The 16,383-nt window shown below is 45.4% G+C and overlaps 1 protein-coding gene across 2 annotated transcripts in view; it reads right to left on the reverse strand.

The window, feature by feature from the left end:
- The window catches only part of LOC126523664 (uncharacterized), a 63,866-nt gene that overhangs the window by 20,164 nt on the left and 27,319 nt on the right, over nt 1-16,383 (reverse strand). For both annotated transcript variants that reach the window (XM_055066952.2, XM_050172263.3), the window contains exons 6-7: nt 7,399-7,479; nt 5,731-5,776 (exon numbers count right to left, since the gene is read on the reverse strand). In XM_055066952.2, coding sequence (XP_054922927.1) covers nt 5,731-5,776; nt 7,399-7,479 — 127 coding nt within the window. The remainder of the gene's footprint in view (nt 1-5,730; nt 5,777-7,398; nt 7,480-16,383) is intronic.

Here is a 16,383-nt window from a genome sequence, read left to right on the forward strand (position 1 = left end):
TGCAAAGAAACTTGGTTGAATTGAACAAATCTTACAGTAACGCTGGTCAGCACTTTGCTGCGCTATAGTGTACTGGAGAGCTGCACGTGGCTGTTTTACTCTCATACCAAGTGGCATGAGTAGTACAGTTCCTTTCGTGCTTACCTCTGTGGCACTCACGCAACTTCCAAGGCTTAGCCAAAACATCGTCATTGCTCATGTGATTATGTTGGCAGCATGCACGTCGGCGTGGCAATGGACGCCCCACTCTGGAATTTAGTTGAAAGGATTCCCAACGTTGCGGGCTTCGACCATGATTGCAACACACCTCGAAGGTGTGTAACTCTGGAAGCAGATGGCCTGTTCCAGTCAGATGTTGGTGCACGCGCCTGGAGCCACGGCACCCACAGAGACCAATCAGAGCACGCAGTTCTCGACATATCTCGATGGCATGAGGGCTTGTGGGGCCATCCTGCAGTGGTCGCCGTATCTACACTAGGCAGCAGGTGCAGCTGACGCAGCTATGCACAACTGGTGTGCACTTGCTATGTGCATGGCAGCGTTGGAGTGCGCGCTCGTGTGCTCCAGTCTGGCCGTGCTGCGAACCGGCTTAGTCCTGCAGGGATAGTAGACAATTTTAAATTGCACATTTTGAAGCGTTATCAATAGCTCAATACTAATACATGTACTTGTTTATCGCTGAATCTCTTCTTTGACGATTTCGGTGATCGAGGCCACTTGAGGCTGCAACCTCAGGTACAACTTCTGCAGCTCTTCCCATATGACCGCTCTGATAGTCTCGCGGAGATCGTCAGTGGCCATTGATTTAATGCCGGTGTAGTTTATAGAGTTACTGCGGTGGTTAAATTGCCGGTTTCACATTTCTAGTGTTTTCTCAATGCGAAGAAACTCTTCTATGGTCTTCGGTGGGCTTCGTATCATTGCACCGAAAAGTTCTTCCTTCACACCACGCATGAGTAGGCAGACTTTCTTCTCCTCGGGCATATCCGGGTCGGCATGGCAGAACAGACGGCTAGTTTCTTCCGTCGCAATCTTCCTAGATTTCGTGAAAGCCTTCGACAAGGTTCCTCACAAGCACTTGCTACTAAAACTTTCTTGGTTAAACTTGCATCATAACATACTGCAGTGGATAAAAGAATTTCTGGCAAACTGTACCCAATTTGTTCACATTAATAATCAAGACTCGAGGTCTCTTTCAGTAACATCAGGCATCCCACAAGGGTCAGTTCTCGGTCCCCTTCTATTTTTAATACATATTAACGACCTACCAACACATGTCTCCGGTAATGTCCATATCTTTGCCAATGACTGTGTTATCTATCGCACAGTCAGTAACCCCTTTGATCAACTAATCCTCCAAAGCGATTTAATTTGTGTCCAGGAGTGGTGTAACCAATGGCTCATGGAACTAAACCCCGATAAATGCAAACTCATGTCATTTCATTGAAACATAATCCTCTCCTGTTCCCTTATACAATCTCGCACGTCACGATAGCATTAGCACAATCTCATAAATACCTAGGCGTAACGTTGTCCAACAACCTAACCTGGAACGCGCATGTCACTAGAGTGATATCATCTGCTAACAGAAGCCTTGGATTCTTAAAACGTCATCTACGTCAAGCGCCACCAAACCTAAAATTGCTTGCCTACAAGTCACTCGTACGCTCCAAGCTGGAATACGCCTCTGCCATTTGGAGCCCTAACCAAAAATATCTAACAAACTGTCTAGAATCAGTACAGAATCGTGCCACAAGATTCATTCATTCATGCTATTCATATAATGCCAGTGTACCATGGTTAAAAGCAGAATCCGGCCTAACAACCCTGGCTTGTCGGCGTCGTATTGCTACTATCTACTTATTCCATAGGTTCTTTTACAGCCCACTTCATCATCCACACTACATCAGTCCTCCTGCGCGCATTTCACTCTGCATTGGTCATCCCCTTCCAAGTCGCCCGGCCACGTGCGCACACTACCACTTTTGCTTCATCATTCTTTCCATGCTCAGCCTTGGACCGGAACGGCCTTCCACACGACATCACCGCAATCACCTGCCCATCCACGTTTTTGAACTGTATAGCTAACATATTTAACAGTGAGCAAACTTGTACCTAAACATCTTTGCCTTGTATATTTAATTTATTTTATTTGCTACCCACCCCTTATGTAATACCCCCAATACTGGGGGCCTTTAAGGTAATAAAGTGAAGTGAAATGAAGTGAAGATGGCAACATTCTCGTTAGGCAGCTGCACTCGGGCGTCCAGCATGGCTTCGGCCCTTTCCTTGCGCACGACGCTCGTAAAGGCGTGCAGGAAGCCGCTACGGAGCAGGTCCCATGTTGTCAAGGTCGACTCCTGGTTCTCAAACCACGTTCTGGCGGCGTCTTCTAAGGCGAAGTATAGATGCCGCACCTTGTCGTTGGTGTCCTAGCAGTTGAAAGTCGCGATTCATTCGTAGGGCTCCAGCCAGGATTCCAGATCTTCTGTTGCTGCTCCATGGAAGGTTGGTGGGTCCCGAGGTTGCTACAGGATAACAGGGGAGGCTGGGCCAGCCATTGGGGTTGTCTTGGCCACAATTTTCTTGGTTGTCTCAGGTACAACTCCGCGTTCCACGGGCAGCTGTTGCAGTCAGCTACTTGCTCGATGATCTGGGACGACCTAGGTTTTGTCTTTGTGGTCCGGGCTTGGATAATGGCTTGTCGGGGGCGTCTGGTACATGAACGAACCAGCACCTTCACCAGATGTCACGTGGTAGTGATGGTTGAGGACACAGCAACAAAACTGTGAGCGGCAAAACTAACTTTATTGGGCAAACCTGTGCCCAGAAAAAAACAGGCTACACTCAATGCTCAACGAAAGCGGAGCACACAGTCGGCGATCGGCGAAAATGGGATCAGCGGGTCAAGCGCATTGGCTTTAATACATCAGTCGTCGAATGTTCCAGAGTAATCACTAGTTTTACACTATTTGCGTCGCGCATACATGCAATCAGATTACACAAGGTTCGATGACAGACATCGGATGGAACCATCGATAACATTCCAGAAACTCCTGATACATGCAAGTGCGTCCTGCGCTGTGCGATGACATTTGTTAGGCAGTGAAACGTGGTCGCCTGATAAAGATAAACAAGTACACATGTCAATACGAAGGAATGTCTGCCAAGGTGTATAGTTAGGAGCGGTGGCCTGAAGTAATGGTGGTCGTGAGTGAGTGTGCGCAAGGGTGCATCCCTTGTAGATGCTAACCACTAAGCATTGTGAGGCACGGCAGGGGTAGCATACATGTGGTTGGGGCTTACATTTTGTGTGGTTTAAGGCAAGTTGAATGCTTGAATCTAATTGAAGTTAGCAAGACTCAATGGCCACGACACTGATAAGCAATGTGACTAAAGTTTCGTTCCTACATGGGTAGTGATGGCCGACTGTGAGCAGATGATAGTTGGCATCTCCTGGAAGTGCGCAATTCTTATAGAACTTTAGCCTGTTTAGTTAACTGCATCAATTAAATGACACAATAACAGTAGGGAGAAGCAAAGTGATCCAAACACCCTTACTGACTGCCGTCAGCTGTCAGCCAATAGCAGCCATCCATGGGAATCTACTGTATGACGAAACATGGCAGCTGCCAGCAGTTTTCAAACGTGTGAGGAGAAGGCCTCTGTTTGAAAAGAATGTGTTTAAGGGATAGGTTACCTTGTGCTGTGCTTGTGAACCTCATGTGCCATCCATGACTGCAAAATTTGGCTAAGATGTTCACAGCCGTGTACACTATCTGCTGAATGTTTTTTCACCAAGCCCGAGAGATGGTTTCGGGCCCCTTTAATGCAACCAGTGCAGTACCAAGTGCATGTGGCTTTAGACATGAAAAAGAAGACTCATCACTTCGCCAAAATCTGATCTGACAGTCTCGTGGCATCAACAAAATGAATGAGTGAACACCATGCTTCCGAAAGCAAAGTCCGTTCAGCACTTGATGGGTCAAGAAAGGAGCACAGGTCCCCTGCATTTTCAAGAGAACTGTGCATGTGTAATGGCCAATTTGGCAACTTTTGGCAACACGGTCATTGCAATAGACTTCAACCACCACATTGGGCTGCCTGGTTCACTCTCGAGTTGTTTGTGATGCTGCATGGCCGCCACCTCCGCTTCCGGTCATGTGAATAATCTCTTGCTACATGTTCGAAGTCATGCTACACTTGGTGCTACTTTTGAATGGGTCACATAAAATGTGCTGTACTTATTTATTTGTGGCACTCTTGAAGATTGAGGCGTCGCACCTTGATTAATGGAGTCATCGACAGCTACATATCAAAAATAGTGGGACACAATATTTTGTCAGTACAGTCGAACCCACCAGCAACGGTGCCATTTTCTAAAAATATATTGGATATAACCGCAGCCGATGCACCGTCAACTTTTTTTATGTGTTCTATGGTAAAATAAACCGCTTATTACAATGCTCCCATGCCCGCATCATCACTTATAAATAAATCCGGCTACTGGGTATGTCCGCCGAAAGGAAGAAAAACCACAAAATCTTCGGATGGGTTGGGGGGGACATGCACTGCTTTGTTACGCATGCTCTTGCGCTGCGCACCCTGCATGGCATGTGTTCGTCACATATTGTCTCTAAAAAACAAGAAAGAAAAGAAGCAAGATCCTTTGCCACACCTGCCTTTGTGCCGTGCAGCCAGCCTTTGCTTTGTGCCGCACACCTTGAAGGACGTGCCTCTGTCGCATCGGATCAGTGACCTTACCCGCTTCTCTCCCATCTCCCTTCCACCTTGTCGCAGACATTGGAGGAGTGGAGAGGCGATGAAAGTGTGCCGTGAGGGGTGTGCGGCACAAAAATGTGTGTAGTGATGGGGCTCGCACTTTGTTTTTTGTCTCATAATGTTGCATTCCTTTTCTTTTCCGCACAGACGCCTTGTAGATAGATTTCGTTGTTACAGCCAATAATGTGGCACGGGAATATTGCAGTAAGCAATTTATTTTACCACAGAACACACACAAAAGTTCACAGTGCAGCAGGTGCTCATTGTTACATCCGAGTATATTGCCAAAACCAGTAATGCTATAAATAGGTTCTAGGGTACTTACTTCTGTCTTATTGTTTTCTTTTTTTGTGCAAACCGGTTACAGTTGTAACAATTATTGGTTATAACAACAGGATTTTCTTGGCACTTAAATTTTGTTATAAGTGGGTTCAACTGTACTAGTACAAGCCAGTGCAGCCAGGCAGAGGCACTATAATGCCACTTATCAACCGGAAGCAATAAGTGCCATGCCCCCACCAAGCTCGGCCTAAGACAGAAAACATGAAAAAGATGGGACGGTCCACAAATTGGACAGCAGGCAATGCCCACACAGTCTATACTTCATGTATTCCGTCTTTAGTTCTGTAAAGATATCACACAATTCAAGCAGCTAACTAACCCAGCTTTCTGCTTTAACTACTGCTTGGCTCTCATACGAGGTTTGCACCATGCAGTTCACCCGTAACGTTGACGAAAATGTCTGCAAATCTGACTAAAAGCTTGATATATACTGGCTGATTTTAAAATTTAAATGTACAATACAGTGACAGTACACACTTTTATAACACGTAACCACCACAAGCAGACTGCACTACATTCCTACATATTTTTCTGTTGAGTTACCCCCCTTCCAGTTTGAAGAGCCACCCATTGCCCACAGACCCAGAGTCAGATTGGCATGCTCACCTGATTGCTCTTCACTTTTCTCCTTCTTCTTGTTCTTGTAGAAGGGCTGCAGAAAGCACAGACCAGCAACGTGAGGGCGCAGTCCCAAAAATAAATTAGCTCAATTCAACATCCGCAGGACTGCTCAGGTGTGCGATGCCTCTACTCGTGAGCCCCACAGAGCAGACTACACTACCATAAAAAGCCCGCCGGCTGCAGAGCGGACCCCTGAACAATCTCGCAGAGACCATACTTTATATGACTCTGCTTTGTCATCTACACAGTATTACTGTACTTCATTCTATAATTAACGGGCAATGCTGCCAAAGCTAGGGCATTGTCTTGTAACAGTTTGGAAGGCAAACTATTTGTCCGAGCGTGATGGTTCAGAATTGTGCTTTCATCAGTGGTCATCAGAAACGGCGTGAGAGCACTAGAAGTTCTGCACACTTCACACTTCTGTCAACCATTTCAAAAAGTTAACTTGTCACCTGCTAGAAGCAAAGCTGACAGAGAGGCAAATGACTTTTATGATCACGTAAAGCCAGCCAGTCCTCAAATTTCACTTTTCCATTCCTTTCTTCCCTTTAGCTCTGCAGTCCAGGGGTCCTTTATAGCGAACGTCCATCTGTGACTGTCTTTGTAGCCAGTGTTTGCTCCCAGCGGCGATGTATGCCAGTGGTCCCGTCATCCCAGCAGCAATCCATCGCATTCAGGCAGAGCCCTGCTTTTTCGTCAGCACTTAAACGTTCCCTCACTTTTGGGGTCTCTCTATCTCACTGCCTTCCTTTTTGCTAGCTCTCCCAAAACACACATGCTTTTTCTATGCTTTCCGGCGTACCTTTCTCTGGACAATAAAAGCAGCATACTCTCTGTCCTTGAACTGTGACAACATGTTTTTTTCCTCCATTAGAATCAGCCTCCAATGTAACCAATAAATTGTTATATTTGAGATTGTTAGAAGTGAGTTCGACTGTATATATGTAATATACCACTAAATGTAAGCCTAATCAGGTGGTATGGTTTAAGTATTCCTAATGATGTAATGTGGATTGGTCGCCCGAGTGAAATCACTCGCCCATTCTACATAGAGTGGGCAGAGGCAGCTGAAAACACAAGAAGCGGTGCCACTGCAATCAGCAGTGATGCAGATGTTCAAGACCAAGTGCTAAATTACACAGCTTATGCAGAACACCAAAATTTGTCATTTGATGATCACAAGGACCCACCCTATCAACTTATTGCATCCATGCACAATCGTCAAAATCATTTGAAGATTTTGGCTGTGGAACGTAGTGTGCTGGACAAGTGCACCATGGGGATGAATGCAGGCAGTATGACAAATTGCTCTAGCTTCCACAGCATTCCCTGCTATAAGCACAAAATGAGCGTCAGCATCTGAATGCTCGTAAACAGTGACCAACATGGGGAAATGGCAGAGACATTTTATCATGACCCAACATTTGCAGTGTTCGAACACGCAAGATGTTGAAACAACAGAGTGACTTACAAGGCAGCTAACACACAGCCCTCTGCAGTCACCACGAAGCAATGTACTGCACACGAGACAACTTAATACCCTGCACGTCTTGAGTCACTTAGAGAAAAAGGTGCGACAGCATTTTTTGAAAACACGTTCTCCAAAGGTCATGCCGCCCTGTACGAAAAATGCAGCGATAAAATGCTCACCTTGAGGGCCCTCTTTATTGCGCGTTCTGGTTTGAGTGGCTTTTTCTGTGATATCAGTTTGTGTCTTGTGCTGCCCATGTGCTGCAAAGAAACATAATGCACCCCTGAAGCTTATGCGCAGGATTCTTTAATACTTTCCCTTAGCTAAATGGCAAAAATGAGGGCTGTTCATTCACTCTTATTCTCCAGATTGACGCTGCATCTTCAGCAAAGGTGAATGACTGCTACCTCAAGCCAATCATCTCGAAGGAGTACTGACATAACAGTTTCGACTTATTTTCATGCGTTAAACAAAGATTAAAATGCTCTAAACTATTAAAAATTCAATGACAAGTATTGGAGCACCCTGAATAATTTACTATACAGTGGAAACCACGTATGACAATATCAGTTTTTACAATTATATGATATATGACACAGAGCAGCCGTGGCACTGTGACCTTCTGTGTGTTCTATGGCAAAATAAAATGCTTACTACAATGCTCCCGAGTAGTATTGTTGGTTATAATAGTGAAATCTGGCTACTGAGTGTCTGCGCAGAAAAGAACAGGAACGTGAAATACTGAAAAAGAAAAACAAACGCAAGCTGCCACTCCTGTCTGCAGTCTGGATACACTGCGTGCCTTTGCCTTCAGGGTTGTCGATGAGGTATGTGTGGCATGCAGGCAAGGGGTGGCGGTTGGCATTCTTTTTCTTTTCTTTTTCTGGATTTTGAATTCTTTTTCTTCTGGCGCAGACACTCAGTAGCCAGATTTATTTATTGTAACCACTAGTGCAACACAGGAACATTGTACAGTCTACGCCCGTTACAACGGACCCGGGTACAACAGACTTTCAGACATAACAGACCGTATTTCACCCTTAATTTGTTCTACCTATTTTATTAATGCAACGAAGTTCACTTTTAACGAACCACATTAGAACGAACTATCAGCTACAGCACATAAAATTAGCAGCAATTTTTTTCTAAATCGGGCGCATAAAATGTACTTTTGCCATGTCGACATGGGCTGGCAACTGACTTGCAAAGGTCAGCCGACGGTTACAGCTCAATGTCGTGCGCACAAGGGAGGAAGGCGGGGGCGTCTTCTCTCGCACATGAGGCATGGGGGGGGGGGTGAGGCGAGAAAGAAGGGGGGTTCAACTCCGGCGGTTGCTGCTTACAGCACCGTCACTGTATGTCGAAAGCGATCTGCAAGGTGGACAAAGTCCTCACCTACACGGGCACCGTATCTTGAAAGCGATCTGTGATGTGGACAAAATGTTTGCCTGCATGGGTGCCGTATTTTGAAAGCGCTCTGCGATGTGGACAAAGTGCGCCCAGTGCCGGTAGCATCGTATGCGCTGTGCTTTCGAGGTTTTGTTTCGAGTTGAAGCAGGAGACAACACGAAGGTCAATTTGCTCGCTGCTGCTGCCCCGCTTATCTTGCTTAATTTGCTATCGCAATTGATGCTTTGGCTTTGAGGCAAAACTGCAACTTTTTTGTTTGTTTTTCACTTTGAACGTTTGTTACTCACTCTTTGCAATAAAGTTGTTCAACAGTGTGATAAAAGTTTTGAAAGTGAGGTGTTGCGGATATTACGGACTTCGGATAAAACTGATGTTTTTTGTCGGATTATCAGGGTCCATTGTAACGAGAGTCGACTGTAGTAAGTGGTTCATTTTGCCATAGAACACACACAGAAGTTCATGGTGACTCTGCTGCTCTATGTTATATTCGATATAACATTAAAACCAATATTGTTATGAGTGGGTTTGACTATACTTCTTTCTGTCTAATTAAAATGTTTCAGTGTCTGTCTTTTTTTGTGCAACTCAGTTATAAAGATTATCGGTTATAAGAATGTCATTTTCTTGCCATTTGAATATTGTTATAAGTGGGTGCGTTCGACTGTATTAGTATTTGTTTTTATGAACCAGTTTTGCGTTCTGCACTCAGGAGGTGGATGCATTATGAAGTAATGATACACTGGCTCGCTCCATTCCTGTGATCACTGCGGCTGCCAACACACAAGCTCGGTCAGAAGAAACGTGCGCCGTGCTCTTGTACATTTTTTTAATGAGAAAGATCATCACATTTAGTTTCATCATTGCATGATAAAGGCAAATTTTGTTCTGTGTCATGACGACGCAATAATATCAATGATGCAATGTCTAGCATTTCGACATGCCCTTTAGTATCACATTAAAACACTTCATAAGTGCTTCCCAACCTTCATACTAGGGAAGTGTCCTAATTTTATGTGGCAGGCACGCGTGGTCAAGTTGAACTTCTAAAATACATGTCAACACTCCCCTTCTCCAAAGAACAACTGCAACAAAATTTCACTTCAGTTAAAGTTGATATAAATGACAAGTATTATACCAGAGTTGTAGAATGGCAACTGTGAAGCTGAGTTGATTCCAGAATCATTCCACATTTTTAAACACCTGGAATGGGACTAGAATGATAGCACCAGACAAACAGATGGAATGGGAATGGAATGAAAGCCTGAGATTCTGGAATGTAGTTGGAATGGAAACAGCACATAGTCCTGAAACACATTTTGAGCGAGACAAGCAAACTGGCAAATATGTCATTTAGACTAAGCCAGACTTGGCCAATATATTGTACGTCTCCTATTGGTTCTTTCAGTATCTACCCCCTCGGTGACTATCTCTGCCACAGTAATTACACACAACGCTATTGTTGAATATTATGCTCCGAAATAGAAGGGAAGACGACGAAGTGAGAAACGAGCGTGGAGCCGAGCGTGCCTGCATTTTTTTAGTTGTTTTTGCAAGCGTCGAATAAAGAAGACGTTCTCTACTTCGGCTCCGCTTCCTGGTTTTCAACACATGGTGCCGTGACCAGGATATCAGATCTACAGTTGAAGACCCCTGACGATGAAGCGAGCTACCTGAAGAAGACGACCGACCGACGCGATCAACGCGACGACGCTGCGACAGAATTGAAGAACGATCCACGTCATCACGAAGCCACCGATTCCCGACGTGACGACATGGAAAGAATACGACGGAAGCGTGCTACCATTCGAGCGGCGGTCACCAGGATCATCAACGACATGACAACTCTTATGCAGATGGAACCAACGCCATATGGTGAGCTGACCGACCATCTTAACCTATTGAAGATAAAGGAAACTATGCTTACGGACCTTGATAACCAAGTAGAAGAGCATGTTACGGATGATAACCTTGAGGATGAGCTTCAAAGCGTCGGACAGTATCAAGAATCTATCGTCCTCGCGAAATTCCGCGCTGAACGCATTTTATCCGATCAGCAAACAACGACGACGCACGAATCTCACGATGACTTTCGTCAAGGACGCGCACACGTTAAGCTACCGAAGCTCGATGTGCCGAAGTTTCATGGGGACCCCATTAAATGGCCAGAATTTTGGGATCAATTTGAGTCTACTGTTCACCAGAGCCGATATATCACCGACGTAGACAAATTGAAATATCTTCGGACCTACTTGATGGGTAAAGCGGAAGGTGTCATCAGCGGCCTGTCGACAACTAACGAGAGCTATAGCACAGCTATAGAACTTCTCAAAGAAAGATTCGGTCAGAAGTCACTGATTGTTAACGACCACATGCGTCGCCTTCTAAACCTACGTAAAGTTCGTTCTTGCGAAGATTTCGAAGGGCTTCAAAGGTTGCATGAAGAAGTGCAGACTCGCGTGAGATCTCTCCATAACCTTGGCGTCGAAGAAAAAGAATATGGAGTTCTTCTGCAAACTGCTATAATACAAAATCTTCCGCAAGAAATGGTACTCCGTTATAATCAGTGAATCTTGTCTTCGACAAATACAGGCGTTACTAGTGACAGGCTAAATGAAATGTCTGTTCTTCTAGACTTCTTGAGTCTTGAAGTAAGAAGCCGGGAACATACTATAATGATGACTTCTGACAAGAGAGAACAAGCCTCAACAGCAAAACGACAATCTAATGAGCATTTCCAAGGTTCTGCATCTATGTTAACCGTGAAACTGACTACAGAGAGTTGTATATTATGCGGAGACAAAGATCACTCGGTGGATGTCTGCCCAACGGAACTAACATTAGACGAGAAAAAGCAGAAACTATGGAAATTAGGATGCTGTTTCCGCTGCGCTAGACAATTTCACAAAGCTAAGGAATGCCGAAACTGGAAGAGACTAAGCTGTGCGAAATGCAAGGGGCGACATATCACCACAATGTGCGACCCGAAATGGAAGCAGAAGAATACGGAAACGCAGACAACTGTTTCCAGCTCGTCAACAGACTCGATAAAGTGCACAATTCTTCTGCAGACCGCCCAAGTTTGGGCTGTGGGCACTGGAAGCAGATGCTTTGTAAGAATGTTGATTGATGGTGGCAGTCAGCGCAGCTTCATCACAGAAGAACTGTCTAGGAAGCTGAAAGCCACTGTGTTAGCCGAAGAGGAGAGTACGAGTCACGCTGCATAGCCAGTACGACTCAAACTCACTAGAAGTAGAGGCGATAGAAGTTCCCGAAATATGCAATGACTTGTCAGCATTGACAGATACAAATGTACTTGCAAAGTTGAAAAGCAAGAACTTACGTTTGGCTGACGTCAACGCAGTTCAAATCTCGCCTGAGCCTGGAATAAGCATCCTTATAGGTGCCGACTATTACTGGCAGCTTGTCAGCGGAAGAATTCATCGACTGGACGACTCCTTGACCGCCATCGAAACTATCATAGGATGGACACTTCATGGAGATACCAGAAGTCCACCTAAGTTCTACAAGCCGGAAACCGTAAGGAACTTCAACATATGCCTAACGGAAGCCAATGTTTCCCAGCAACTGAGGTATTCCTTGGAAATAGAACATCTGGGACTGACTAACGAACACAGACTTTCGAAAGATGACAAACACGTCCTGAAGAACTTCGTGGAAACAACTATTACAAACAATGGTCGCGAGCAAGTTGAACTGCCGTGGAGCAGCAATTGTTCCCAGCCTAAAAATAACCGGGATATCACGTTAAAGAGGCTGGAGTCCTTGCAGAGAACGCTACATCGAGAACCAGAGTTTCAGAAGGAATATGACAGTGCCATTAGGAGCTACTATATCAAAGACTATGCTGAGAAGGTCACAATGGACAGTGGGAGTGAACATATCATGTACTATATGCCACACCGAGCAGTAGTGCGGCGCGACCGAACTACGACTGAAGTACGGGTGGTATCCGACGCCTCTTCTCATGCTCCGGAGTCACCTTCACTCAACGACGTCTTGTGGACAGGGCCGAATTTGAACCTCAACATCATCGACTTACGGCTGAAGTTTCGCAGCTTCAAGATCATAATTTCCGCCGATATCAAAAAAGCCTTTCTTCAAAGATCGCTGGCTGAACAAGACCGAGACGAGTTTCGTTACTTCTGCTTTGAAGAAGGATCTTCCAATATTGAAGAACTGCACATCACAAGGGTTCCTTTTGTTGCCTGCAGCAGTCCCTTTCCCCTTGCTGCAACTCTGCGACACCGCTTCCAACTAGTAGAAGACAAATACCCTTCTACTGTCAAACTATTGAAAGATCCTCACAGACTGGCGGCCACTACTAGTTTGTCGGCTACTGAAGGACAGTCATGGAATTCTTGGACAGAAACTATCTTCTTCAGGAGTCCAGAAAATAAAGAAGCCGATGCAGAGACAGAGACAGCGAAAAGAGAAAGCGATGCCATGAAATTAAGAAAGGAGGATACGGAACTTTTCAGATTTTGTCTAGCGTGGTATGATTTGTATTTAGTTGTGTGTGAAATATGTAACCAAGTCACAAAACCACGGGCTCTACGAAATCACTTGGAGCAGCGGCATGGGAGCGTTGACACCTTTGGTCGGGGTGACCAAACTGCTGACACGTCCGTGCTCCACCCGGCGGGTGGAGGGAAGTCGTCGGGGCACAGCTCCTTGTCATTGTCGTCATCATCGTCGTCTTCAACGTCATCGTCTTCCGCTCCGCGACACTCGAGCGGGCCTGCCGTGCGCCCGTCGTCAACAGAAAAGGCTCCATCTGGGTCATCACTGTCAGGGAGGCACAGCAGTACTGTGGAAAGGCTAAAACGCAATGACCACACGCTGGCCCTCGTTGTCCGGGTGCAGCGAATGCCACTTCCACGACAGCCTGAAGCCATGGCCGCCCGCAACAGCTCGCCAGGCCATCAAAAGGAATTACCTTCACCCCAGCAGCCACCACCTTACACCCCTGGAGGGCTAGGACTGCTGTCTGGGCCGGGGCCAGGGCAGGCCAAACGCATGCACCCGACGCATGCACCAGCAGCACGTCAGCAATGGTGACTGCGATGGCTTCCACTGCGGCACGTACGCCCATTAGGAAGACACCTGCCAGCAAGGGTTCTACCACGAGCACAGAAAAGTGCTCATGGTGCCGACAGCAAAGTTCGCTCATGCAAAGTGCGCACTTCTAGTGGCAACACGTTGCGGAGACCGGCACAGATGCGGTACCACCTAGAATCTGCTGGACAAGCTCCGTCTTGAAAAGAAACAAGCACACGCTAATTGTTCGGCCGGGAGATGTTGAATATTATGCTCCGAAATAGAAGGGAAGACGACGAAGTGAGAAACGAGCGTGGAGCCGAGCGTGCCTGCATTTTTTTAGTTGTTTTTGCAAGCGTCGAATAAAGAAGACGTTCTCTACTTCGGCTCCGCTTCCTGGTTTTCAACAGCTATATTCTGCACATTCTACATTTCTGAAGACATGAAAACCTTTCAGTGTTACACGAATGAACTGCTTTTAAAGACAGTGACTTTTAGTTGTAAAGAAATATGATTTGCTTCAGCGATTGCACGCTTGGCCTGTGACGCAGGGATGGAGGTAAAAAATCGATGATGCGAACTGTTGTACCTTGCAAGAGTACATGGTGATTTAGAACGTGGGCTATAGTTTTTTGGCACACTGCCGATTATCCAGAAGAATCGATAACAGGAACTCAGAGTGCCGTCCTGGAGAAATCGATGCTCGCTGGTATGCCAGCAGATGTGAAACAAAAAAAGACAGCCCTGCAAAACATATCAATGAGTTTCACTTTCACGTTAGTCCTCAAGGTGACAAAATAATCTAGTAGAATGCATGGAATATACTGTGGTGTAAGATAATTTTTTACTTTGCTTTACACAACTGAGTTTTGAACAAATTGCAGATTTTTGATAATGGCAGATATTATTTAGAACACAAGCTTGTGAAATGCTTGACATGTGTGCAGCTAAAGTGAAGCAAACTTCAGCAGTCTCAAGCTGGCCAGTGTAGATTATATTATTTGAAAAATCGGTGCACCATAATGTCAGAGATTAGTGTCACCTTTGGCATAATCCTAAACTGAGGAAAAACCATGTAAAATTGATGAGGTGTAATTTCACTTACGAGACCTCGATCATTACAGTGCAGCCCACTTATAACGATATCAAGAAAAACGAAAATTCTGACCATTATAACTGATCATTGCTATATCTGGACTGCCATAAGAAAAGCTGCCGAACATACCTTTGTAGCTCTGAATTGCGATAAAAAATCGGCATTGCAGAAAGTAGGCTGTGAAAAGTAAAATGTTTGCTTATGCCTCAAAAGAGTGAGTCAAGCGTTAGACGCAATGAAATTGTCCAAAATCTGCACTTGCTTTAGAGGAAGTTTCAAGTTCACAACCGCAGTGTCCATCGCATCCAGCTGCTGTGCGAACATTGACAGCTATAATTTAGTGTGCATGAAATCAATGAGCGATTCGATCGACAACAGTGCACTGTGGGTAAACACTGCGGTCAGCGTCAAAAACGGGCCTTTGTCAACCTCGTCTTCACTGCTGCTGCTGTCATCACCTCTGTTGCACAGTGCTGCTGTTTGTCATGACAACGATTGCCCTGTCAGAAATTCTTCGCAGAATAAGGCAGCGCTATCTGCAATTGGAAACTCCTCCATCAAAATACCACCTATTTTATTGCCAATGGCGATGTGCTCCCGGAGTTCGGTAATGTCAGCGGCTTCCACCATGTCGGTTTCACACATGGTGGGTTTCGCTCTGGCTCACAAAGCCCGCCTTTTCCGTTGATCGGCATGGCCACTGTTTCTAGCCTTCATGATCGTGGCACTCCTGGTTTTCAGAACCATCAATATCATCAACTGTGCGAGCTCATACTTTGAGTCTTGCAAAATTTGCAGCTTTGTCTCAAGCGACAAAACTTTGTGATTTGTCAGCGCACCTACTGCTGCTTCCATGATGCATTTCCATGCTCACTGAGAAATAGATGGAGATTGTAAAAAGGGAGCGCAGGTGCGGTTCACTTGTCGCATTTTTTTTCTTTTCTTTTTTTCTCTTCTCTGGATGCTCGCCAATGATGCAGACATGAAGCAACTGGTGCCATCTTGTGACATGCTGCGCCAACTTGCGATGCTCTCCGTGGCTTTCGCAATCGGCATGCAGGCGGAATGTGCTGCGCGGTAACAGCAGCAGATATGAACTCGCATAGGCAAACTTTTCGCCCCGTCTTGGTTAAGGGGAACTTAGCAATACAAATTTCATGATTATTCTGCATGAAAAACATCGCCCAAAAGGCAGAATTTAAATTGTTATATATCCGACATGCGGTGAATAACATATTGGCCCTAATACCTCAATTAATACCCTTAAGTTGGCCCATCGTTATTGTTATAAAAGGACTGCACTGCATAGGCGATTTTGAAATTATGGTTTTCAAGAAGCCTGGAGAGTGAGTCTTCACCCTGTCTCTTCTTTTTTTTTTGCAATGTAAGGAGGGAGCCACTTTGGAAAAGGGGAGAAAAATTCAGGGCTGTCACCACAAACTGACCTGTTTTGGAGTTATTTTGATTGCGAGGAATGAATGTACAGTAGAGCCTCGCTGATATGATCACATTACGTACAATTTCCCAGAGCAAACAAGCACGATTGAGAACACAAAAATGACCCAGTAGAGAGTTACACTAATCTTTTTACTGCTTCATA

The sequence above is a fragment of the Dermacentor andersoni genome, chromosome 6 (genome assembly GCF_023375885.2).
Source record: "Dermacentor andersoni chromosome 6, qqDerAnde1_hic_scaffold, whole genome shotgun sequence".
Lineage (NCBI taxonomy): Eukaryota > Metazoa > Arthropoda > Arachnida > Ixodida > Ixodidae > Dermacentor > Dermacentor andersoni.